The sequence below is a fragment of the Cibotium barometz genome, chromosome 38 (genome assembly GCF_041138505.1).
Source record: "Cibotium barometz isolate CiBa-2024 chromosome 38, ASM4113850v1, whole genome shotgun sequence".
NCBI lineage: Eukaryota > Viridiplantae > Streptophyta > Polypodiopsida > Cyatheales > Cibotiaceae > Cibotium > Cibotium barometz.
Window position 1 is genome coordinate 3,009,512 of NC_141083.1, and position 25,773 is coordinate 3,035,284.

Genomic DNA, 25,773 nt, shown 5'->3' on the forward strand with positions numbered 1-25,773 from the left:
TTCCTTGTATTCAAGGCACGTCTCCAAAGCGAGACGTAGCCTCGCATCAGTTCGTAGGAACCCATGTGTAAGCATCCATCAAGTGCAAGTGCAACGCGGCATTGCCGTTGCCTGTTGTTGAGGGATAGCTACAATGCAATTGGGGGAGAATGTGACACACTTCAAGGCACATCTCCAAAGTGAGGAGCAACCTGGCATCAACTGGCACGAACCGAGTAGTGCGCACAAGCCTGTCGGTAGCACGAGTGGGAGAGAGTGTGTGTGTGTGGGTGTGTGGGTGACGCAAGCACAAAATAAATTCTGTATCACCAAATCATAAAAACCGTACAAAGTAAATTAATATTATTGAATTATCAAAAGACTGTAAAACCAACTCAACCTATCCATGATGCAAGGGTAATGAGTAGAAAAGTTGGAGATCAAGGAGCACAAGGGTCTTTAAAGCTTGCAGATCTTAAATCCCTGGACAGAAGAGGAAGCAGAAAGAAGATTCGAACGCGAAAGGGTTATAAACACAGCAGCTAGCAGGCATCCCCTGGCCAGACAAAGTCTCAATTCGAGCTGGGGCACCTGAGTAGAATTCTCAAGGTATTGACCCTTCTCCCGGCAGTTTGCCTCCACAGTTCTAAAACCCTGCCCATTCCTTCCTCCATGCAAACTGTGCTGCTCAAAATGAAGGTTTGTTTAAAGCCTGGCAATACTCCATAGCCTTCCCCATATCCTATGCATAAAAGTCAAAACACTTCCTTGCGAAGTGTAAGACATAAGCCAGCATTCAATTCCCACCATTCGCACAACAAACCAGACATGCTTACACTGCGTACAAGCACATGCATGTATAGTCTTAAACTGCATTCATATACCCTGCCAGAAGGGCCATGTGGCAGGTAAATCCACAAACACCAACCTTTAGAACCAAAGGACAAGCATTCTGTCAGCTTCTTGAAGAATTGTAAAGAATCAACATGCATGAAACTGCTTACGGTAAATGTCCCCCAATTCTCTTGCAGTAATCCCCGAAATCATCCGACATTGCAACATGAATAAGCCATCATTTTTGAGAGGACCTGGGAAAAAGAAAGAACTTGGAACGTATGTTGAAATTATATACAGCTTCCACACTCAGGAAAAAGCTGCCTTATTCTTCCTATCAGGACCTTGTTCAGCAGTTGACTGTTTGCCTAGCTTTTCAAGTCGACCAGCACCACACTAATGTTATCTTTGCTACCTCTGCTGTAAGCCAACTTCACCAAAAGTGCGGCCACTGAGGACGATGCTGGGTCCTCACCAAGTGAAAAAGATCTATTTTCACGCTTTCTCCGGGCAGCCACCAAGCCTTTCCGGGCAATGTCACAGGCATAATCATTGCTTATCACATCCCATAGACCATCACTTGCTAAGATCAAGCAGTCATCTTCTTCCTCTCGCTGTATGCATGTCACCTCCGGTTCAGAGATAACATAACGCTTCAAATATCGATCCCCTGCATTGAATTAAAAGCTCAAAATTACTCATAATAATGACAATCAAAACAGGAAAAGAAAGGGCACCTACAGTCAAAACAACAAACCTAACGCCCTGGACAAAGAGAGAAACCCTCCTACTCTGTAACCATCCCAGCATATAACTCTTCCACCAGCAGCTTCTATGCGGCTGGTCTCGTCATCTCTTTCAGGCTGTGCATAGCACCAACAATAACATGGAGACACACAAACAATGGTCACTCAATTCCATGACCTCAGAAAGAAAAGAGAGAAAAATGAGGCAATGTTGTAGTGTAGTAAGGCAAGAAAAAAATCACTGCCCACCTTGTGATCCCTAGACAGGGCAATGGCCCTCCCGCCTCGGGAAAGGACAGCTCTTGAATCTCCACAATTAGCAACAACTATCTGACATGAGCCAACCACTGCCACCACTGCTGTTGTACCAACATTCTCCGGGGCAATCGCATCTTCACAGAAAGTACAGGTGCTGTCCATGGCATCATCATCACATATCCCATTAGGGCAAACCCCACCAACCTCCTTGTCTGTCTTTGAGAAACAGTCAGTCATTGTATTCTCCCACTTTGATATCCATCCAAGACCCACATCATCATTGCAAGCTTCCACAATAGCCAGTGTTTTGAGTTCTTCTGCAAGCAAAAGGTGAAGCCTTTCCATGCAATATGTAGATGCCTGTGGTATGATACATGTAGTACGTCATTAAGCCAAGATGGTAGGTACACCAGCAAACAAGAAAGAGGACTACGAGCAGGCAAAAAATAGCACGTTGAGAGCTCCTACTTGCCTGGGAACCGCCATGACCATCATATATACCAAAAAAGTGCAAGTCAGAAGCTGTTTTCTTCACGGACTTACTATCGCAGCAGCACATTCCCATCATCCCACAAGGGATCACAGCAAATGATGGCACAATGATAGCTGTATCTTCCATCTCTTTGCATCGACCGCAAGCCAGCACCTTATTGCTGGGAGGACACTGTCTTGCTGCCACGCAGCGACTCAGCTGGGCATCCACTTCGACAGAAGTTGAAGGGCCCTCTTCAATCACAATATCTGAAGCAGCACCACAAGATGAGTCCACCATACTTAATGCAACAGGTAAAGTAGCATTCCATGAACTGTCGACGGATCTTTCGGAAGATGGAGGAGATTTGGCCACCTCCTCCGTCGAGATCACACTGGTTGGAGAGGCCTCATAAGTAGGCTCCCTAACATCTGCCATGGTAGAGGGACTCCCAGAGAGCCTCTCGGTTTTCTTATATTTTTCATCTTGCTGGTGCTGCAATACTTCAACCGTTATAGGGGGTACACAGTGGGGGGAGCTGCTGGCTACTCTATTGGTCCATGTTGCAGAAAAAATGTTCTCCAAAAATCTGAGATGCTCATCACTGAATTTGCAAAAGCATCCATCAAGTCCAGTGGCAATCGAACTCTGGGCAGTGTTGCTGATCTTGAGAATGCACTTACGTGTGATGCTGTGCCAGCCTTCCGGAGGATATGATTGTGATCTAATCAGCCCACTGCTCTTCATAAGGCCATCACCTGAAGAAATATACTCCTCCTTCCCCTTAAGTTCAGCAAGAAAGTGGTGAGATGTGAGAGCCCCATCCAGGCCCGAATGTGCTCTGAGAAGAGTAGGTTCTTGTGGCTTGTTCTCAGATAGGTCGTAGACGCTTGCACTCAGGGGGCGAGAACGCTTGTGAATGCCCCCATGAGCATGTCTGGAGCATGAAATCTGCTTAAAGCGACGACACGAGTCCATGCTGGACAGAAAGATAAGTCTACAGCTAATCTCTGTGTAAAATTCTTTATCTTCCTTTATGTCTTCTTTATATTTCCTAAAGAAGGCTGCTTTAGCCTGCCCCCACCCTCGCCAACAGGGAGCCCCCGTAAGAACTTATGGCAGAGCCACAAAGAAACTGAGAGTGCGATCTTCTTCTTCAACTCCCGGTACAAAACTTACAGGATATCCATCAGAGAAAACTGAGAAATCACAAATCACGGAGCTCTGAGCTAGGCACTCCAAACTAAAGCCTCCCCATGCTTACCTTGCACACGCTCTGCTAGCCTTCACCTCTTCGTGTCTGTTAGGGTTTCAGTGCCCTCACAATCTCCAACCTTTAGGGTTTCACGGTGATTAAGGATTTCATGCCTCCACTGTCTAGGGCTTCTGCTTACTGGCGTCTCCTATCCATGTCTTCAACATCTTCTCTGCAAAATCCCTGTGTCACTTCTTTCAGATACGGTTTCATACCTTCAAAATCCTTGTCACTTAATGCCCCACCTCGCCTGTGTTACTTAATGGCGCTAGCAGTGACATTAGGGCAGGAGCTTTGTTTTCCTGCTAAGCATCCAAAATAATAATAAACCAAAAATCAAAAATAATAATAATAATAATAAATCAAAAATCGAAAAATAAAAATAAATAAGAGAGGTACACTCGAATTTGAAACCAGGAGAGGGCCCTTTTCTTGCCACGTGCTACCCATCTTATCACAATTATTTATTTTCCATTTTTGCTGCGTCATTGCAATTATTAATTGGAGGGACTTATTGAAGACGCAAGTGCAAGAAAAGGTACACCCTTCCCATTTCATCATCTCTCTTGGAATTGCCCCTTTGTCTAGGGATCTTGAAAAGTTCCTTTTGTTGTAGATTCATAGTTTTAATGTAGCTCCTCCTCCTCAAAAGCAAAAGCAAAAGCAAAAGCAAAAGCAAAGCAAAGAAGTTACCATCTTTAATTCTAAGAGGATTTTAGTGCATGTTGTTTAAATATATCTTGTGTGGCATTATTGCATGTTGCTCAAATAAATTACAAAATCAATGTTTCTTTTATGACGACTAAATATATATCAAGCATGTTGAGTAATGAGAGTAGTAAGATGCAAATGAGATAAACCTCTTGTGTATAAGTCTGAATAAAGTCTTCCGACCCTATTCCTTCATGCATGTGCAATTACAAAGTTTTAAAATCACTACTCAATGATTATGTCTGTTGGAAAGCTATTTGTATCAAGATTTTTATGCAAGTAGTCTTAGAATTACTGCTACTAACCACTTTCTCATGGATGATAGTGATTTATGGCTACTTATGCTCTGCTTTTTTACTAAGCTCTTGTATATGGATAGTGCCTATTTTAATTATTAGTATTCTCAGTATGCTCATTTTTATCTCTTGTTAGTGACATATTTTAACATTTATTTTGACACCCAAAAAAACCTAGAGACCATTAATTTGAGTTCTCATCATTACTATGATTTAGGTCTTCTTAATCTAAATTAAGCTTCACATCTATATAATTAAGTCAACATCCAATCTCTATGCCCATCCTTGTCTTGTTTGATTGTTATTGTCATCATCATCGTCGCCATCATCACACATGCCCCCCCTAAGTATGGGTGCATGTGTGCATGCATGCATTTACACAAAAACATTGTTTATTATTGATTTTCTATCAAGGTATTAATGTTCTTGAATCACAAGTGAACAAAATCTAAACTCTCACATAAAGTGACATTAGGGCATGTGTATACAAGATGATGCATATAGCACTTACAAATGGCAAGGTAATAGAATATGTCTAAGTATTCCTTCTCAACCACTTTTATAACTATCCTTTTGTCTAATCGTGACTTAAAAATGAAGTTTCCAAAAACTTTGTGTTGTTTTTTAAGACAAGATGGAGCATTCCATGTGATGTCTCGGTACTTTTACATGTTTTGAAACCTTTGTTGATTGGGGAGGACTCTATACCACATGGATAGGGGGTGGGTTGTGAAGAGCGTGCAAGAAATCAAGGGAGGGGGGCACCCAAGAGATTATTGTTTCACTTCCTATCAACATTATTATTTCAAAAACACCCTGGTCATCCCACATTGGTTTGTTTTACTTAAACAATGTATGAGTAGGGTAGGGCCATTGAGATTATCGAGTATATGTTTAACAAAGTTTTGCAGTAAAATCACATATTATAAACAAGTTTCAAGATGCATTTCAAGTAATAGTTATTTCGATCAATTGTGACTTAGGAGTTAAGCAACACCATCATGACTCATAAAATTTATCCCCAAGAATAGTTATTTATTGATATGCAACAATATATAATTAATCTAATCTTTGCTCCGAGAACCTTTCTCACATGTGTTGGAGGTTTGTGTTGACATAAAATCTTTTAGATTATGAATGATTTGGCACAAATGGTGATTATGTGACAACACAACCACATAGAGCTATCTACTCAACTTTATTCATATTTTGATGGAAAGGTTTTAGCAAGGATTTTAACAAACATACATATCCCACGTGTCTAATGATATCTTTTCATTTACATAGTGCTACCAAGAAAAAGGTGTCTAATGATATCTTTTCATTCACACAATGCTACCAAGAAAAAGGTGGACATAATTGCAAGCCAAGTTCAAAAGAACTTCTCTATTCACACCATTGAGGTCATAGTGCGAATATGCACATTACATTACATTGAATAGAGAAGTTCAAAAGAACTTCTCTATTCACACCATTGAGGTCATAGTGCGAGTATGCACATTACATTACATTGAGTGTTGATTGTAGTGCACAAAATGAAGGTATGTTATACATCTATCACCCCTTTATGAGAATCTTCATCCATAATACCTACCTATGTCCCTTTTTCGTATTTTTATCATCATACCATTTATGTCAAACTCATACACTCAACAATACACAAAACCACTATGACTTTAACTCTCATTCACAAGTTATTATAGCAAATGGGATCGTACCCAAATATCAAAGGCATATTCCAATCTATATTCACTTTAAATGAATCAAACCTTCAAGATCACATGCATATATCTTCTCATTTCTTTATTTTCATGCAATTTGATGGGGAGACACAACATCTCATCATTCAAACAACATTATAATACAAATGCAAATGCAATTGTTGTGGACTTACACTAAATCCTTCACCACTTTCTTTGAAACTTCCCACAAAAAGGTGACATCCATATAGGCACTAAGTTTGTGTACCCACTTTTCTATTCTCTAGTCATTCAATTGATGGCTTGATTTACACATTCTTAGGGAAAGTAATCAATAAGCACTATCATTAATGTTAATGCCATCTACTTATTTATCATGTGACAACAAATATATGGATATGAAGTTATTACCGATATGAAACTCATTTATTTACTCCTATGATGACATGTAGTGTGTGTGTGTGTATAGAAGATATTCATAGGCATAATCACCATCATTAGCGTGAACATAGATAATCTAGTGTTATAAGATTTGGTTGATGATATTATTTAGGGTAATGGTGAATTTAGTAAAATTTCTAAAATGGAATTTTAAAAATACAAATCTTCCGAAGGCATAAATGGCTAATTCACAATTGGATTGGTCCATGTAACATAAATTAGGGAAATAGTTGAATTTAGTCCATTAAACACAAATGAGTGTGATAGTTGAATTTGGATTCCACCTAATCCGTTGATGCTAAAGGTGAATTTTTTGGTGGAAGCATGCATCAAGTTTGAAGGGTGGCTTGCTTTTTATTTGAGCACTAACAGATAACCACCAACACACTTCTTTGGAAACATAGTTATGCCACCTTTCTAAAAAAAGGAGACCTTAGCACAGTATCTGAAAAAATGGTAGTTTAGCAATATGTTTCTCTGCAATATCTAAAAAAGGAGGCCTTAGAAAAACGTATTATTTAGCATAGTAATATTTTTTTAAATAGATTTAGAGGAAGAGAATCTTCAAATTTTCTCCTTTCTCACCCTCTCTCTACACACACACACACACATGTGTGTGTGTGTGTGTGTGTGTGTGTGTGTATACATACATACATATGTATGTATGTATATATATACACGCGCACACACACACACACATGTATATATAAATATATGTTGTGTGTGTGTGTGTGTGTGTGTGTGTGTGTGTGTTATTATCACCTTCTCTTCTTCTTCTTCTTCTTCTTCTTCTTCTTCTTCTTCTTCTTCTTCTTCTCTCTCTCTCTCTCTCTCTCTCTCTCTCTCTCTCTCTTAAAGGAAGGCCTTCTTGAAGAGAAATCTTCTCTTGTCGATAGCTAGTGTGTTGTAACTTTTTATGATGTGTTGATATAGAAGGATAAATTTTTGACTTGATACTTGCCCAAGGATGGGCGGACAAATGTGTAAAGCACTTAAGATTAGTTTTTGTTCATTCCTTTTGTACATTAGGAAATCCCTATCTCTAGCCTACGAACATTTCACATTATGTATGGCCATGGGGCCCAATCGCCCAGCCATAAAAGCTTATATGTATGAATAGAGATAGCAATAGGAACCCACTTAAGCTCGGTGTTTCCAGAAAAAGCCCTTGTGTGTATATATATAACTTTTGATAATGTGAATGGGTGTAAAGCTTTCTTCTTCTTGTGGTCTTACCTTCTTGCTGGCTTGCTTGTAGTGTGCATGCTTGCTAGCTTGAGTGAGAGTGTGATTGAGGTAGAGTGGAGAGGAGAGTGGTTTAAGCTTTCTAGCTTAACTATTCAAGTCAAGAGCTTACCTTAGCCTTGCCAAAGCATGTGTCATCGGTTCTTGCTTTAGAGCTGCAAATGCAACTTCCCTATGCAAGTGTTAGCTCATCCGTTTCCATCCTATCTAATGTCACACCAAATTGCTCCTTTGCCGATGGGGTGAAGGGATATCTCTATGCCTACATGGAGGTCAAAAGAGATAGTCCTCCACAATGGTCCTCTCTTACAAAAGGCGAGGGAAGAAGAACCTAATGGAAGACGAAAACCTACAACCTCTTGCAAACCTTTTGTTCTTGACCAAGTCAAATCCATTTGGTCGACTCACATAAACTTCTTCTTGCAAGTTGTCATTCAAGAATGTTGTTTAATGTCCAATTGGTCCACTTTCTATCCATGGAGGGCAACCAAAGCAATAACAAATCTGATAGTGGTTATACGAGAAATGGGGGAAAAAGTTTGATCATAATCAATCCCTTTTTACTCAACATAACCTTTTGCATGAATTCTGACTTTGAGCTTGTCCATAAATCTATCATCCTTTCTCTTGACTTTGTAAACCCACATAGTACCGATTACTTTGTTACTAAGTAGTAAATCCACTAAATCCCAAATACCATTTTTTTTTAATGGCTGGAATCTCATCCTATATGGCTTTAAGACAATCTAGATCTTCTTAAGCCTCTTCAAAAGACTCACTTTCATTTACATCGCATAGGGAACTAGGAAATGAAAACTCAACGGTATCTACTGAAGAGATGGTTTTAGTGCACTAGATTTAGTTCTAGTTTGCAAAGGAGCAGGCAATTTTCTATCTTGTAGGGTGCTTCTAACCCATTTAGGCATAAGCCTAGACTTATTGATTACAAATATTTTAAAATTTACCACATCTTTCAACTGATCAAAAGTTGGTGGATCAATTTCTTGAGCATTCCCCCCTTGCAACAAATGAGGATCAATAGGCAAAGTCTGTTGAGTATCAACAAACATTGGCACTGGCAACAATAAGCATCGGATGAATTGGCATAGGTATGTTTGTTGAATTCTATCATAGGATATATAGAATCCTTAGCAATAGTAAAAGCATCCTTGCTGACAATGATTTTCTTGGTAAGAGGGTTGTAGAGACGAGATAGCCTTTGGTTCCTAAACTATAGCCAATAAAAATGCATTTCACTGCCTTTTCATCAAGCTTAGTTCTCCTTTGTGTTAGCACATGGGCATATGCCAAATAACAAAAAACATGCATGTTTTTAACCTTAGGTTTTCTATTGAATTAAGCTTCATATAGGAGTGATTATGTTTAATTCTTTAGTGGGGCATCTGTTCAGCACATAGGTAGCATAAAGAACTGCTTTCATCCAAAACTTATGTGGAAGCTGGTGACCTTTAACCATGCATATAACCATCTCCATGAGAGTCATGTTTCTTCTCTTAGCAACACCATTTTGCTATGGTATACAAGGAGATGTGCATTGATGTTTAATGCCTTTTGTGCCAAAAAGTCTTTGAAAGCATTAGACAAATATTCTCCCCCTTTATACATACAGAGGCTTGGACTTTTAAGCCAGTTTCATCCTCAACCAAAGCAAGAAAGTGTTAAAAATGAGAAAAAACCTATAATTTTACTTTCATGGGGTAAGACTAGCCGAATTTTTTATAATCATAAATGGCGACATAGTAAAGAAGACAAAGTCCACATTGGACCACACACATCATTGTGTACGAGCTGCAATTTGTGGTTAGCTCTATCCATGCATTCTTTAGGAAAGGTTAGTGGGAGAGTTTTCTAAGGATACATCCTTCACAAATATATTTGGGTGGGGGATCAAGTTGAGACAGGTCCTCTAATACAAGAGTGGGTTGAATCTCCCCTAGGTAGAGTGTAGCCCTTGTACCACTTACCCATATTTATATGTATTAGAAAAAGCTTGCTTTCCAAAAAGATAACTTTAAAAACAAAGCATAATTGCTTTTTGAGTTTATAGGCGTGCAAGCTCTACAAAAATATAGCAAGCATTAATATAAAGTCTTAGGCCTACCAAAAGGATAAAATACTATTTGGTATGTACAAAGGTATGAGGCCTTAGCCTTACAAAAATATAGATGCCTAAATATGAAACTATAAAAGGTGTTCACATGTCTTCCAAAATATCCCATAGTGGTCCAACACATGTTCCACCTGTGAGACGATTAACACATAATCCGCCACTCATTCTTCACCTACATCCAAAAAAATATTAGTCAGTGTATACAGCTAATTAAACACATTAATCATGACCATATCATTCCAGTGCACACAGCTTGATCAAACACATTAATCATCGTTAAAAGGTGCATCTAATGGGTGTCCCCATAGAGGTTATGACTAACAAGACCACTACTAATGGGTGTCCCCATAGAGGTTATGACTAACAAGACCATCTAATGGGTGTCCCCATCGTTAATGATCTAAATAAAAGGTGCATCTAATGGGTGTCCCCATAGAGGTTATGACTAACAAGACCACTACTACCAAAACTACCTAATTTTAAAGGGTCCCAACCATTTTCACAACATAAGAAGACCTCGCATATCAAGAACTTATACATCACCTATAGCTTTTATGCCACCTCGACAAGCTACCTACCACCAGGGCTACCCAAAGCTTATTACTAATATGCCCTACATCCGGTTAAGAATCGGTCTCGAACTATACCATTGAACCTTGCATGCCAACTTCACAACATATCTATCGTTCACACCTTTCCACTTGGCAACAACCCCACCACCGACTTGGGTGACGGATTCACCATTAAGAAGGGGGATATGTTAACCACTCCATAAGTTAGCTTGGTTTAACCTACTCGAACTACTTTAACCTACAATAAGAGGTGCTTTGCCATCTTACCCACTCAAACAAGCACTTATCTTTTGGAAGACAGTGATGGAACATATAAAGCATCCTTACCTTGTGCTTAATGTCAAATAGAGAAAGTAAGGACTTTGTGTACATACTTGCTTGAGACTCATACTAGAGGTCATACCATTTTTAAGTTTGGCTGACCTAGTGAGAAAACTAGTCATTTATATATATATATCATTTTTTTATAATAATAAGAAATTTACACAATCATTCCCTTGCGAATAGAATACTTGTGAGATCTTCTTTTCCCTCTTCGTGCTTGCATGTATGATATTGAATCTTGCTGGCTTGATGCTAGACAAGTTTGTATGTTTCTCTCTTCGAGCATTATCTTCCTCCTTTTGTGAGACAGAATCACCATAAAAGATGAATGTCTTTTTGCCTCCATCTAGGCATAGAGAGCTCTTCCTTCAACCCATTGATAAGAAGAATTCTGGTGTGACACAATGGAGTGAGGACGCGAATGAGCTAGTGCACCCACCATGGACTTGCATTTGTGACTCGAAGGAAAGGACCAGTGACACATGATTGGGAAAGGCAAAGGTAAGCTCTTGACTTGAACAAGGAGATTAAGGCACACTTGGAAATTGTAAAGTAAAAGGCAATAATTCAAGGTGATCAAGGGCCATGATAATTTACTACAAAATACAAGAAAGCCTTGGACTCTTCTACCTACGATATTTCAGTGAAAGGTGAGCTCAAAAATTAAAATCTCCACCAAAGGCAGCTAAATTGCCATTTTTACCACCACTTTTGGTGCCAACAAATTAATGTGCTTCATTGGTTGCAACAACTGATCATTCCATATGGAATTTATTTTAAGTTTTTCACCTCAATTTGTAAAAAGTATGATCTATTAAGCTAAAATAATGTTGTGGCTATTGCAACCTGCGATTATGGCTTTTTATGCATTTGAAGGGTAAAACCGAGGGAAAAGCCCATGTTATCTCGATATAAGAATTCCTTGGTCTATGAGTCTTAAATAGACCATTCAAATAAAGAGTTGTAATAAAAACAAAATGCTCCCATAATGAAGAGAAAGTGAATATGGTAAAAGAGTTGTAATAAAAACAAAATGCTCCCATAACGAGAAAAAAGGCCCCCATGAAGAAGACAAAGTGACCACATTATGTTGAGAGCCTTACACTAGAGAATTCCAACATTATGTGGTTGCATATAGACACGGAGCACTTCTCCCTTATATATCGGCATAGAGCTCCCATTCTCATAATGGCTACTTCACACATTGGGCATCTGCCCCCAATCTAACCTCAAGTAATAAAGCCATTGCATTATAGCCTTTTGGCCTCAGAAACTATTTGCTACTTGACCTTCCCATCATGATAATGATGAGGTTTTTTTGCAAGGGGAAAATGCAAAAGTGTCAGTGGAGAGAAGCCTACCATACCTCTAAAGCCCATGTTGCTTTTTATATAATTGGTACTTTATATGAACGTTCAGGTTCCTACATACACATTCTCAACGCTTATCAAGATGTTAGGGGGGCAAAAGTTCTTCAACCAAACAAGTTCACAATGTACTTCCACTCATTGAGGTATATAATGCACATGTTTCTTTTTGAGAGAGAGAGAGAGAGAGAGAGAGAGAGAGAGAGAGCATCCACATCCGTGAATACTTTATGCCAAAAGAATCCAAATGACTCGAGACTCTCTCTGACCAACTACTAGCAAGTTTCACACTTTTCCTTGGACAAATAAACTGTCTATGGAGACTTTTATCCTACATATCCATATGACTGTAGTAAGCTTGTGGTAATTGAACCACACTTTTTCAAATCAAGAACTCATAAGAAGAGACGATGTGCAACAGTATCTCAAGCCGCATTTTTGGACTTGCAATAATTGGCAATTTTGAATGTAGAGATCACAACAGAGCCCACTTCTACAGTCAATGTAAGTCCTTCTGACCTGATCCCAAAATCATTACATTGGGGATACTCAGATGCATTGCACAGGGGATTGTCATGACATTAATGAGGTAACCTCTTCTTCGTGTCCAATCAAGAAGCATCTGGGCATTTCCTTCCTTGCAGTAACAAATTCTCACAAACTAATCTTATCTTTCCTTAGCATATAGACAAAATCTTATAAACCTTTTTTTGGGTTGCCCCATCAGCAACCCATTCGCCATTGTATGGGCAACATATACCAATTATCCTTATACAAGCCTTGTAAAGTACTATAGAACCCAATTTCAATCTCTAAGGAGAACTTAAGTTTACAAAACCAATAATTATATCCGCCTGAATAGATTGTAGAACCCATCTGATCATGTAGCTCACAAGTTTGCATCTGAAGTCCACAATGACCATTGCACTGTTAGATCATAGAGGTCTGAATTAATAACACCACAACCACAAAAGTAAATCCAGAAGAAACAATGCCCCAGCTATGCATCCACTTCAATCACAAGCGGGTTGGTCATGTAAAAGCCATAGGTATGGTAGCATTTACTTCTATGTCCATATAAGTAAGCATTTCCTATCCACTAAGGCATAGTATCCATTACCCTGAATCCGTCTCAATGGAATCCTCCTACCTAAGGATCAACCTTAGAAACTTCTGTATGAATGAGCATGAAATCAGCTACTATGGCCAAAGGATACATGTCCCCAATTACATTACTTCATCAAGGTTCTCATATAGCCAAAACCATCCCTTTGTGCCTACAAAAAACTTTTTTGCACCTGTTGCACAGACATTTGCTCGGCCAAAGCTTTTGCCTTGCAAACAGGATTGTGCCAAATGATACGTAACCACGTCCACTTTGTCCCACAATAGAAACAATCCATGGAGTTGTGGGGATGTGGATGTAAGCGTATCAAGAATTTCACAAGCATCTCATGCTAGTGGCTTTCACCTTCTTTGAATATATTTAAGGCATTATGTATTCTCCACATGTATAAGGGGAAGTCCCACAAGTATGTCATGCGTGGCTTTCACCTTCCTTGAGTATTATCGGGGAAATATTAATCCCAGTTTCTTACGCTGGTGGCTTTTACCTTCTTTAAATATTGAGGGCAGGGGCAGGGGGTCGGGGGCAGGAATATGGACTCAACAAAGAGATCTAACCAAAAAGGTCAAAACCATTTTTCTCATAGGTGGTAACGCCAAGCTTGTTGGAGATATTTGTACTCTTCAAGACCTCAATGGTTTCAATGCAAAATACAAATTCATATTTTAATGATTATTTGCCATCTGCTTTTCTCTTATTGGTACAACCTGGTTGAACTTTCCTTTAAAGGCCCTTTTATGGGTCTAAAAATAGTGCCCCCCCCCCCCCAAAAAAAGGAAATAAAAAATAGTCCCCTGGACCAGATACAAAGATACAAATTTCAATGCTGTATTGGTGTGTTGCCTATCCCTTCCTAGCTATGTTGCCAATCCCTTCCTAGCTAGAGCTTCAACGTCCCATCCGAGAAGCTGTTGTTTCTTCTACATGTAGCCCCAGCTTTGGCTTTGTAATCAAGTCCATAAATGTACTTTCTGCAAATCGTTTGATGAGCAATATTAATTCAATTCAATGCCATCTCACTGTACAGACAGCAAAGGAATCCAACTTGACTTGAATATATTCACTCGCGATAGACTGAAGCATACCAGAATATACTGGCTAACCACAAGCAGGGAGTGTCACCATCACAAAAGCGGAAGAAATGCTGATGCTTCATACCACCTACCAATTCACCCAAAAACCACACTACGCTCCCAATATATTCACTCACGATTGACAGAAGCATACCAGAATATACTGGCTAGCCACAAGGAGGGAGTGTCACCATCACAAAAGTGGAAGAAATGCCGATGTTTCGTACCACCTACCAATTCACCCAAAAACCACACTATGATCCCAATAAACCTGCAAACTCAATAGCCTTGTTCACAAACCCTATATGAGCAAAACACCGTAACCTCTTAGAATAAGCTTGCTTTGCAATAGCAAAAATAAAATGCAATAGCAAAAGTAAAATATACTTCTTGTTGTACACCAAATCTCAAAATACCCCGAATAGTACAATAGTATGTGCCATAACACAGTGAAAGGCTTGGTTCTATTTAGTTCTAGGCATCATTCCACAAACAGTCAAAATCCTATCTTCATGAAGCTTCATTGTACCCAAAAGCAGTAAAACCTTCAAACTCCATCTAGCCATAAAATTTTGTAGTGAAATATGCTGCCCTCCCATGGTTTAGATCATTTTGATTAGAAAACATTTCCTGGATGCACACCCCCTCCCCCCCCCCCCCAAAAAAAACACACACACACACACGGGAAAAAAAAACACACACGGGGGCATGCATAGAAACTGTTTGTTTATTTGAGAAGCTACAATGCAGGGGACACTTACAAGAAAGTAAGAACTACAGTCAAAGATTGTTCGCTTCAGAGTAACAAAAGGTGTACCAATACTAAGCACTGTTTATATTTCAGAATTTTTTTTTCAAGGATAGGAAACCATCAATCAGATGCATAACACTTCAATTCTCCCAAGTTTTAACAAGAGAAAAGCATGAATGTGTTAAGAGATTGATGTTATTGAAAGCTCATGCCTTGCAGTCGATGGGGCTAGCTGGGACATTTTTTTACATAGGCAAACATCAGACACCTGCAGTTGAGTGAAAAGGTCCAGATAGCTGCGTATCTAGGCAAAGAACTAGAAGCACATTTACATAATGATGCCCTTTCTCACTGCTGCTCTTTCCAAATTCTTCCGGTGACCCTAAGCTTTAACTCTTTCCTATCACCACCTGAGAAGAACAACGCCATATTCCTCTGAATGATCAACCCATCATGGCTGTCGCGCACCTTTCTATGACCATCCCTGATGCTTCTTGGCACACCCTGCCAAATATGCTTGCGGCCATTTGCACCGACCTCAAGACTATAGCTGAAATTGTTAGCCTCATTGTCATCACCCATAAAGCGTAGAAATGCCATGTATACAGGTGCCATTCCCAGTTGGAAGGCCTCAAAATGGAGGCAAAAGTGCTGGCCAAAGCAATTGAAGACCTGCATACAAAACCTAATGATGATCACATGATGTAAAAAGATGATTAGATGCAATAACCTCAAGACCAGCTACACAATTCATTCTTTGACAGAATTCAGGCTTGAAGGTAATTACCGTGAGCATCCATGTAGCATTTTCCACTTCTTGTGGGTTTGATTTCACATATCGGTGATTGAAAGTGCAGCCACTGTGCATGTCTACCTTGTGTTCATCCCTTAAATGGGCCACCAAAGTTGGAATATCCCCTGTAACTGAACACTCAGAACCCGCATAGGGACAATTGTAGGGCCTAAAAGTACATTGTGTCTCATGCTTTAACTTGCTATAATAAGGAAAAACATCAGTACAGCCAAGACTTTGATATCTGCAAGGCAGCTCAAGTGACTCTGCAACTTTCTCCAATGCTAGACACCTAATGTTTCCGAGCTCAAATCTGCAAGTGGGACAGCGATTGTGCACCCGTAGCTTGCAGTTGGAGCATAATGTGTGACCATTTGGACACTGCAAAACTAAAAACGGTGTTATAACCTCTCTCTCTCTCTCTCTCTCTCTCTCTCTCTCTCTCTCTCTCTCTCTCTCTCTCTCATCTTTCTTCATCTATCTCAATCTCATCTTCCTCTTCAAAATAAGCACAAGGTAAAGGTCCTTTTCTTCCTCCTCCTCCATCCTCCTCCTGCTGCTGCTCCTTTCTCCTTCATCTTTTGCTTCTGCTTCTGCTCGTCCTCGTCATCCCCACCCCACCCCTTCTCCTCCTCTATTTCCTCCACCTTCCTCTTCTTCATCCCCCCCCTCTTCCTCCGTTTCTTTGTGACACCATTAAGTTTCCAATCAAGCCATATCTGCTGTAAAAAGGGCTTGGATTCGCAGCCTTGAGTGAACAGCTCCTTACATGCTCAAAGGCTACCCACTTTGCCTTGCAGCCTGGCTTCATACAATTGCCAAACTCTCAGCCATGCAACTCCTCACCCTCTAGCCAAGCTGGCTCAAAAGAATGATCACAGCCACACTGGCATCTTCTCACAGCCAAGCTGACACCCACTTCCTGCTGCTGGCGAGAGAAACTAACCCATGTGCCAGCCTGTCTGTAGGGCAAGTTCAGACAAATCCACCAAAAGTCTGGGGAACTTACCTACGACCAATCAGCTTCAGAGCAAATGGTCGGAAAGGAGAAGATATGAGCAGGTTGTGAGATGGTGGAAGCATTCTTCAAAAACATCACCAGGCATCTCCAGCCCAGGTTCAGTGGACATCTTTTCCTGCAGTCCAATGAAAAGAGAAGGTGTGTCGCATGTACCCAAACCGGGCTGTTCTGCAGGATGACAAACTGTGCCAGTTGATATTGACAAGCTGGGGTTTGTAAGCTTCCTGGCACTGTTGTGAACCTGCTGAGGGACAGACAGACATGTTAGAAGACTAATATCTGTCTGTCCAAATAGCTACAAGTTGGTGGATTTCTGTCTGACCCCGTCCTTAGTGCTTTCACCAGGATTTAAGGGCCAAGCTGGCTGACCCTCCAGCTTGCCCATTCTATGCCCATGCATGTGAGACTTTTGGTCGCACATCCATCTTGCTCATCTTACAGTAGCAAAAGCTTGGCACCTTGCAACCTCCTTCATAGCCTCGGGACTGACTACATTGTCTAGGGACTAGAAATGGTCTTGCACTGAACATGCATATCTCTGCCATGATGACACAACGACGTCAACTCTTTAAAGGAGTTGTGCAGCTACAAAATGTACAACATCCTACAACATTTTTTTCACTTTGGTTCTCCATCAGGCAAACAGCTATGACCTCACCGTTGCAAGTTAGAATCAAAACCATACTTCAAGTTCAGCCGCTCTAATGTCTATATGTATGTATTGCCAACAACAAAAATTGAGTTTAGTCCACTTCATGCAAACAATAGGAAAAGACTGTTTTACTACATGGTATTACACATGTATCTATTCAAGGCGCACACAGGCGGTCCAGAAATACCTTACCTGATGAATGGGAGGGTACATAGAGTTTGTACAGACTGGACACTCCAGCAACTCATGAACGCTGCTAGTCGGTGATATACCCATTTTTCCAGAACCTGATACAATTGCTTTTGGCACAGAGACAGATCCTACTTCTGACACACTCGAGACACTGGAGCCTATCTCATTCTCCTGCATTTGGGATTCTGGAACCTCCACACACACTGTTTTTGGAGCCATGCTCGAGCAAAGCCACCTGAAAGGAATCCTGTTTGACGTCTTCAATCCTATCGTTTACTTGGAAACAATAAGATTCACAAGCCCCCCCAACAGCTAAAATTGTGTCATTGTCTCATGGCTCTTCACAAACAGAACAACCAACCTACTCCAGTGTCACAAAACAGTGACCAAGATGCAAGTTGAAAAATGACTATGACCTCTCTTGCTTAAAATGTTACATGAGAACTCCAAGATTCCTCAAGAACAATAAGGATGAAAGTCAGCAAGCATGCTCGATAATTTGAACGGTACCTGAGTTGAGTAGGCAGCATAGTCAGAGATCAGCTTTATACCCCACCATGTGCAAAACTCACTAGAATTATCACCTTCACAATCTTAAGGTTGTGCTATAAAAAAGATATATACTACGTTTAAGTCTACAATGTGTAGCTGAAATTTCACACATCAGATACTCATTGCATCATATATAAATGCATACACCTGCATGCGGCAGGCTGTGTTGATGCTGCCAGGAGGCAAGGGGATGTATTGTACATGCATGTATATATGTATATAAATATGTATGTGTAGATGTGCACACATATATGTATCCACACGCATTCATACAAAAGAAACTCTTATAACCTTGTCGAGAGCTTTGAAGTAGAATACATTCAGACGTGTCTTGTGGATAAGAAAAGAACCAGCTTCATTATCGAACCTGCGGTAAAAACCCAAGGGGAAGAAGAAAGGAAAGGGTAGAGGAGGAGGAAGACCCGGGGGGGGGGGGGCGCTAAATAAACCCTAGGGCAAAATGTGTACGACCTATGATCAGAAAAGTAAGGAGCAGCAACGTATTTTTCTCAAAACTCAACTATCATCTCTGTCATGCTTTTTCGATGTGAGGACAGAGAGAGAGAGAGAGAGTTCGCGGCGGGGAGGGGGGGTCGTTGGGTCGAGCCTACAGGGGCTCTGCAATAACGGTTTCCACGCTAGCAGGAAAAAACAGGCTCAGAACGAAGGCTTAGTTTTCACGCTTCCGAACCCCTATTTAGACCCCAAAACCCTGCAAAATCTCTTCATCCCCAGCAAAATGGCGAAGCTCTCTTATTTCCGGAACCATAATCGCGAGACCATACCCTGCTAGAACCTAATAAGCTGCTGATAGCCCTACAGGACTTCAAGAAACCCTAGCCAGAAGAACACAGAACCTGGTGAGAACCCTAATAGAGAAGAAAGGCGTTAGTGGGGGAAGAACCCTTGCTGAAATGCAGGAGCTTGGGAGCAAAGAAGAGACAAAGCGAGCTCCGTGACTGTGACGATGAAACTTTTTGGCTTGTTGGAAGACACCTAGCTGCAAGGAAATAGGATGAAGCGGGGCTAGGGCGTGGCTATTGTAGAATATGGATCCCTTGATATGGGCCATGCACACACACGCAATAATACAATACCTATATCTACTGTTCACTCGAGCTCGAGTTTAAATTTTAAACTTCCCCATAAGCACGAATTTAGTGCTAGCATGCCCAAATTAACCTCGTATTAAAGAACGAAATGGGCATTTAGTATCAGATTTGGTAAGTGAAACTGAGGAGTTGCCCTCATATTAATGAACAAAACTACCCTCATATTAATGAACAAATTAAATTGTACTTTTACAAGCAAAAATTAGACTAAAGATCTGTGTAGGCCTCATGTTAAAGAACAATTTTTTATACATATAAGTGTTGGCAAGTAAAACTAGTGAATTGAGGAGTTGCCCTTATTTTTATCATTCTTTTTTTTAATCGACTAGAAGATAGAGATGTTTACTACACAAAGCATGAGTTGCAAAAAATAAAATAAAAAAATTAGACATTTATGGGATGGGCACGGAGACCTTCTCTTGGGTAAAGTCAACCCCCTGCCAAAGAAACCTTCATGGAAGTGTTTCACTAGTGTGAACAGGAAGTGTTTGACCAATCCTCTCACAAGCTATTTTGTATTGTGTGTTACGTGCCAGACCATCGCAAGACCTTTATATTCCCACAAAGACCTTTGCTTTACATTATGGCAAACTACTTCTTAGAGTAGTTTGGGCAAGACACTTGTAATAATATGGTTATATCCTCCTTTTGTCACACAAAGTGATGGCCTAACACGCTAGTATGTGAAGAGCGTGTGGAGAGTGGCATCTAACATAGGAATTCTCAATCGTCCAGTTTATGAGTAGTCTTAGGCTTGGAACAAACAAGGGCTCTTGTAAATGATACCTTTTTACACACTTCAATGCAATACACAAGGAAAATAACCCCCATTCACTAACTAGTTTACTCAACAGTGTAGACACCTTACACGTATGTTTAACTATAGCAAGTGTGAAAAGGCCCTAAAAAGATCATGAGGCATGATGTGCTCCCTCATATAATCAATAAAAACCCTAAGGTGGTAGAAGATCCTTTCAGGTGGTCTCACAAGGCAATAGCATGTCGACCTTCCCTCAGTTTCACATGATGATTGCACGTTGATTGAGAGCAATAGTACTTAAACTATTTGAAACCCCCTTAACACGTTGCTCCTTCTTGCTAAGAGAGAATCCACTCGAGTCATTTTAAGTGAGATTAAATAAATAAGCTTCATTTGTTAATCATTAATGCATTTAACCATAAGATTTTATAAAGCTATTCTAATAGGAAATTAAGTTGCCATTTCCAATAAGCCACGTGGTAAATAATGGCCAATAAGCCACGTGGTAAATAGTGGCCTTGATTTTTAAAATCAAAGTGTCAAAATACATGATGACACTCTTATCATGGCCATGATAAGACCATTTCATGTGGGTGGAGATTTGAATTGATGATGCATGGCCATGATAAGACCATTTCATGTGGGTGGAGATTTGAATTGATGATGCTCTCTCTCTCTCTTCTTTTTCTTCTTTTTATTGAGGAGTGGGGGGTGGGGTAGGGTTATGCATTGGCATATTCTAATCTATCTAAGGGAACAAGGTTGCCTTTACTTATCACAAGTCCATGGACAAAATAATCCTTCATCTTCACCTATGAGTCATGTCATGAGGGGCTATGCTTGCATGGGATAGAGATGGCTAGAATAGAAACATAAGCATGAGGGACCTTGTTTGTATGGACACAATAATCCTTCATCTATGAGTCATGTCGTGAGAGGGACTATATTTGTATGGAATAGAGTTGGCTAGAATAGAAACATAAGAATGTGCTCCACATACAAGCAACTCATTGGTGACTTAAATTTAACAATCCTACAAGGCTTAGGGAAAATTATTGGAAGCATGAAGTATAACAAGGCGCACACCTTACTATAGGCTCCCAATCGCACGCCTTACTTCTTATCTTATATTATTAATAACAAACATTCATTTTACATCACTAATTCTTATTTCTTAGTATCATTGGTACATTATAGAGCTTCGCATCAAAGCATATAGTATTTTCATCGCTATATTTTATGACTCATAATCATTAGTTGTTGTCATCGTTTCACTCTTTCGACATAGCCATTTCTTATTGATATAGCTTGTGTTTAAATTTCAAACCGTTGTCTCATGTATGCGATGGTTGCTAGCAACATGATCTCTCTCTCTCTCTCTCTCTCTCTCTCTCTCTCTCTCTCTCTCTCTCGCTGCACATGTGTGTGTGTGTGTGTACGCATGTTAATGACTATACTACCCCTCCTAAACATGACATGGGGAACTTGCCTGACTCCGAGCTCGCTCCAAGCTACACTAGTGGTTGGTAGCTCCACTCCTTTGCCTCCTTCCTCAAGCTGATACCAAGAGGTTTTCTTTCTCCACACAAGGACAAGAGGTTTTCTTTCTCCACACAAGGACTCTCACCCCTCTCTACTCAAACATGATATTGTGCACCAAGAATGGAGTACTCTCTCCTCTCAACTCCCTCTCTCACACACACCATAGACACACACAAGAGAGCAAGCAAATAAGCACAAGACTCAATAGGCACAAAGGGGGATTGTGTCTTTGCATTATTAGAAATTGGTATTTATACAACTAGCCCTTGGGCACCCAAAATGTAAAAAGAGATGAACCAAATGATTACAAGAGTTACTTAAGCTTGGACATGGCCGTCAATTCTCTCATAATTACAACCTTTATAGTGTTGTTTCATGACATTTATTATGCTATCTCACATATGTAGCGAAGAGATGATAAGTTAATCTCAAAATGGGGTTAACATCCTCCCTACCTGATGTAGATTCCGTCCTTGAAATCTATTGCCATAGGGCGTGCTCCTCTAGGTATTCTTTGTAGCGGCTCTTCCTTGTCTTGAGCACTTCTTGGAAAGTAAAGCATCTTCCAAAAGTTTGTGTCAATCATGTCTTCAAAATTTGTATGCATATACGATGGAAAACATCAAAGCATGTGATAATAGTACATGATACCACTATCCAAGGGCCTTGTATTGAGATTAAACTTCATGCCTTCTCAGTTGTAGCTATGCACATAGTTGACCTTCCTTGTATGTCAATAAGAAGAATGATAAGCTTGAAAAACCTAACATTAGTGACTACGTCTGGATCAGGGATGGCCCTCCATGTATGTACTCTTGTGAGCATTAACTATCTTTGTTTATTTGGAGTGTCAAACCTACTATGCTCAAAGTAAGGAAAGTTTTAAATGAAACGTGAGTCCCGAGCTCTCCTTTCCTTGAACTCTATGTCAATAAATCTTCTTCTTATTGGCATGTACAAGGGATAAATTCCGAGGTGCCATGGTGAGGCCTTGTAGATGTCAGGATATTGCTTGATGGCGAGGAATGGTAGGCTATTTGGATACCAAATCATTATGTTGGTATTTGGCCATTATCATCAGCCAATATGTCATCATAGTCTCCGCGTGACTCTATTGCTTGCGTTGAACAATCTCAACCGACTCCCAAGTTGAATCCTCTATTTCCCTATCTTTCCACCTAATTTTAACCTCAGGGATTAGTCAACTACAAAGTTTTCTTTCCCTATATTTAAGTACCTTATCAGGTTCATGTGGAACATAGGATAATTCTTCGACTTCAACGAGTTCTTGAGGAGTAACTGTGTTATCCTCACCTCCCAGTTTCCCTTTCAATATATTGATATGAAAGACTGGATGAACTCGAACATGTGGAGGTAGTTTAAGTTCATACGCAACAACTGTGCCAATCCGATGTATAAATTGAAATGGACCACAATATCTAGGAGATAAATTCGAGCATTTTCCTGTTGACAAAGACTGAGAATCTTTAGGAACTTTTAAATAAACCAACGCTCCTAGTTCAAAAGACCAAGTTGAGCATCCTCTATCAGCATAGAACCGTGCCCTATTCTAAGCACTCCTGATAGAATCCCGAGCTTCGGTCAGCATTTCCTGCATATCACGCAAGATATCCCTCGATGCATCAAGCTTGCTTAAGACCGACATTAATAGGTGCCCTGGGTTAATACCCATACATAAGCATGAACGGACTAAAACCAATAGCCAGGCAAATTCCATCATTGGAAGATATTTTTCTCGATTTGATGCTTTTCCAGAGACATATGCACGAAGCATATCCTCTACAATCTGATTCATACGCTCTGTTTGCCCATCAGAGTGCGGATGATTAGAGGAATTCATACTCAAAGTAGTTGCCTCGTTTTGTAAACCATTCGGAATAAAGTAGGAAAACATGGCATTATAACAGCAGGAACCAGGTATCCATCGACGGCCCGATGTACCCACATTTGCTCATGGAATTATCGGCGTCCCGAGTTACCCATATCAACATAGAGAGTCATCAACGTCTCGATGAGTGACATATGTCCATCCGTAAACCATCAAGTTATTATATAAATCACCTAAAGTACGGAACTAGAGAAAGAAATGCCAACAAAGGAAAAATCCAAATTTCCTTAATCCGAACACAACAAGATAAACTCGTTGAACTCTAAAGAAAGAGATTTCAAGTGAAAATGCCGACGAGATTACACTCATCAATAAATGCAGGCTATAGATAGAAGAAGTTTATCTAGAGAATGCCCACACACACAACAACTTTAAATGAATTCAAAAAATGAGATTGTCTTTGAATGTTGAGGTCAACATGCTAAGTGATGTAAGTAAAGCAACAATCTTGAGCCCAAATTATCCCATAAGATAATATATGTGAGGGATCGCTAGCATCCCATACCACCGTGATACCACCCATTTATATTGGTAGAGTGAGAGTGTTAGTGAAGCAAAAAACATAGTGAAGGTTTGAGAAGGGGCTCGAGGAATCACTAGAAGGTTAGCTAGAGGGATTGCCCTTTCTACTAGTTTATTGTATGTGTCGTCATCGGCTTTAGTGGGCTCGATTCAGTGGTGGTTGAGCTATTGTTAGAGAGTTGTCACCCGTTCTTCTTGTGCGTCCAACACTTTGGCCATTTCTTCCTCTCGCTGTCGTCGCTCGTGAGCTTCGATGAGTTTCCTCTATTTAGTGGTTATCCTTTATTAGGATGTCTACCTCTGCTTGGAATCCTGTAATGATCATTTGTGCATCCATGATTTTTTCATTTAGGTGAGAAATCACTTTCCAGTGCATCCATGATTTGTTCGTTTAGATGAGCAATCACTTGTTTTGCTAGTGGCTTTGGAGCATACGTACTTTTCTTATTTTTAAAGCCTATAAGAATTCCTTGAGATCATTCACTTGGATGTCATAATTACTATAGCTCAGCTCATAAAATCTCTTTGTCTTATGCTACTTGGCCTTCAAATGCTACCATTGGAGCTTCAATCTGGACTTCATGGCTTGTAGCTCTTTCTCTTTCTCTTCCAACCTTTTTGAAGGGCTTTGCTACCATCCTCTTCATTGATGAGATCGTCTTTTACCTATGAGTACGACCGTGAGAGCTTTGGCTATTAAATCCTTTACTTTGACCTCATGCATTTTTCTGATGCTTTCTACCTTGACTTCTTGTTCGTCTCGATGATCCTCTTTTTCTTGCATGAGCTCTTGCTTTTGCTCTGTGAACTGGTGGATGAGTTCTTGGACCTCCATGCTGAGATCCTTATTGTTGTCTTCAAGCTCTTAGCCTAGTCCACCTATTTAGAAGGATGATCCCCTCTCAGCTCTTGCTTTTGCTCTGTGAACTGGTGGTGGATGAGTTCTTGGACCTTCATGCTGAGATCCTTATTGTTGTCTTCCAGCTCCTCTCAGTCCACCTATTTAGAATCGTCCTTCTCGTTCTCCTTCACTTGGCTTTGAGAATACCTCTAAATTAAGTATTTGGTTGGAGGAGGCCCACATATGATAATTTCCTTCCATGATCTGGGCGCCGAGAGGGGATGCTTAAGTTAGGGACATAAGCCTCCATTTTGTGATCCTGTTTGTCGGCCTGGTTCAGGTTTTCTTCTACTTTGTTGTTCTTCGAGTGTAGGCAGTGGAGAATACCCTTTTCAAATTCAGGCACATCTGCCATGCATGTGGATCCATGTATGTGGATCTATCCATCTCTTGTAGTTGGATTAGAAGTGGCTTATATGTTTTGTCTTCTTTTTCCTCTTCCTCCTGCCTTTGCCACTTCACTTCTAACTCGGCCTCATCTTCAGAGCCCACTTGACTGCTTTCTTCATGGTTGTGCATCTTGGATTTTCAGGGTC

At 40.3% G+C, this 25,773-nt stretch overlaps 2 protein-coding genes across 3 annotated transcripts; both read right to left on the reverse strand.

Moving 5' to 3' along the window:
• Positions 1 to 327: 327 nt before the first annotated feature.
• LOC147616242 (protein phosphatase 2C 50-like) lies at positions 328 to 4,124 on the reverse strand. Its single transcript, XM_086777259.1, has 4 exons — positions 2,290 to 4,124; positions 1,809 to 2,177; positions 1,571 to 1,676; positions 328 to 1,483 (listed from the first exon to the last, which is right to left on the reverse strand). Exons 1-4 carry the CDS (start codon positions 3,265 to 3,267, stop codon positions 1,182 to 1,184), a joined length of 1,755 nt encoding a protein of 584 aa, XP_086633385.1. The 5' UTR covers positions 3,268 to 4,124; the 3' UTR covers positions 328 to 1,181.
• An 11,218-nt stretch (positions 4,125 to 15,342) lies between these two features.
• Positions 15,343 to 19,567, reverse strand: LOC147616243 (E3 ubiquitin-protein ligase SINAT2-like). 2 transcript variants are annotated; one of them, XM_086777261.1, is made up of 5 exons: positions 18,783 to 19,553; positions 18,356 to 18,449; positions 17,940 to 18,174; positions 16,069 to 16,455; positions 15,343 to 15,953 (listed from the first exon to the last, which is right to left on the reverse strand). In XM_086777261.1, exons 3-5 carry the CDS (start codon positions 18,156 to 18,158, stop codon positions 15,630 to 15,632), a joined length of 930 nt encoding a protein of 309 aa, XP_086633387.1. In that variant the 5' UTR covers positions 18,159 to 18,174; positions 18,356 to 18,449; positions 18,783 to 19,553; the 3' UTR covers positions 15,343 to 15,629. The 2 variants fall into 2 exon arrangements, with proteins under 2 accessions (XP_086633387.1, XP_086633386.1); XM_086777260.1 differs by having other exon boundaries at positions 17,940 to 18,449; positions 18,783 to 19,567.
• Positions 19,568 to 25,773: the final 6,206 nt, after the last annotated feature.

Coding starts and splice junctions, on each gene's coding strand:
- LOC147616242 (XM_086777259.1), bottom strand. CDS start 3,267: ATGGACTCGTGTCGTCGCTTTAAGCAGATTTCATGCTCCAGACATGCT. Junction 1,677..1,808: donor CCCTGTCTAGGGATCACAAG/GTGGGCAGTGAT, acceptor TGCTATGCACAG/CCTGAAAGAGATGACGAGAC. Junction 1,484..1,570: donor CTCTTTGTCCAGGGCGTTAG/GTTTGTTGTTTT, acceptor AATTCAATGCAG/GGGATCGATATTTGAAGCGT.
- LOC147616243 (XM_086777260.1), bottom strand. CDS start 18,158: ATGGCTCCAAAAACAGTGTGTGTGGAGGTTCCAGAATCCCAAATGCAG. Junction 16,456..17,939: donor TGTACCCTCCCATTCATCAG/GTAAGGTATTTC, acceptor TTAGTTTTGCAG/TGTCCAAATGGTCACACATT. Junction 15,954..16,068: donor ATGCTACATGGATGCTCACG/GTAATTACCTTC, acceptor TTTTGTATGCAG/GTCTTCAATTGCTTTGGCCA.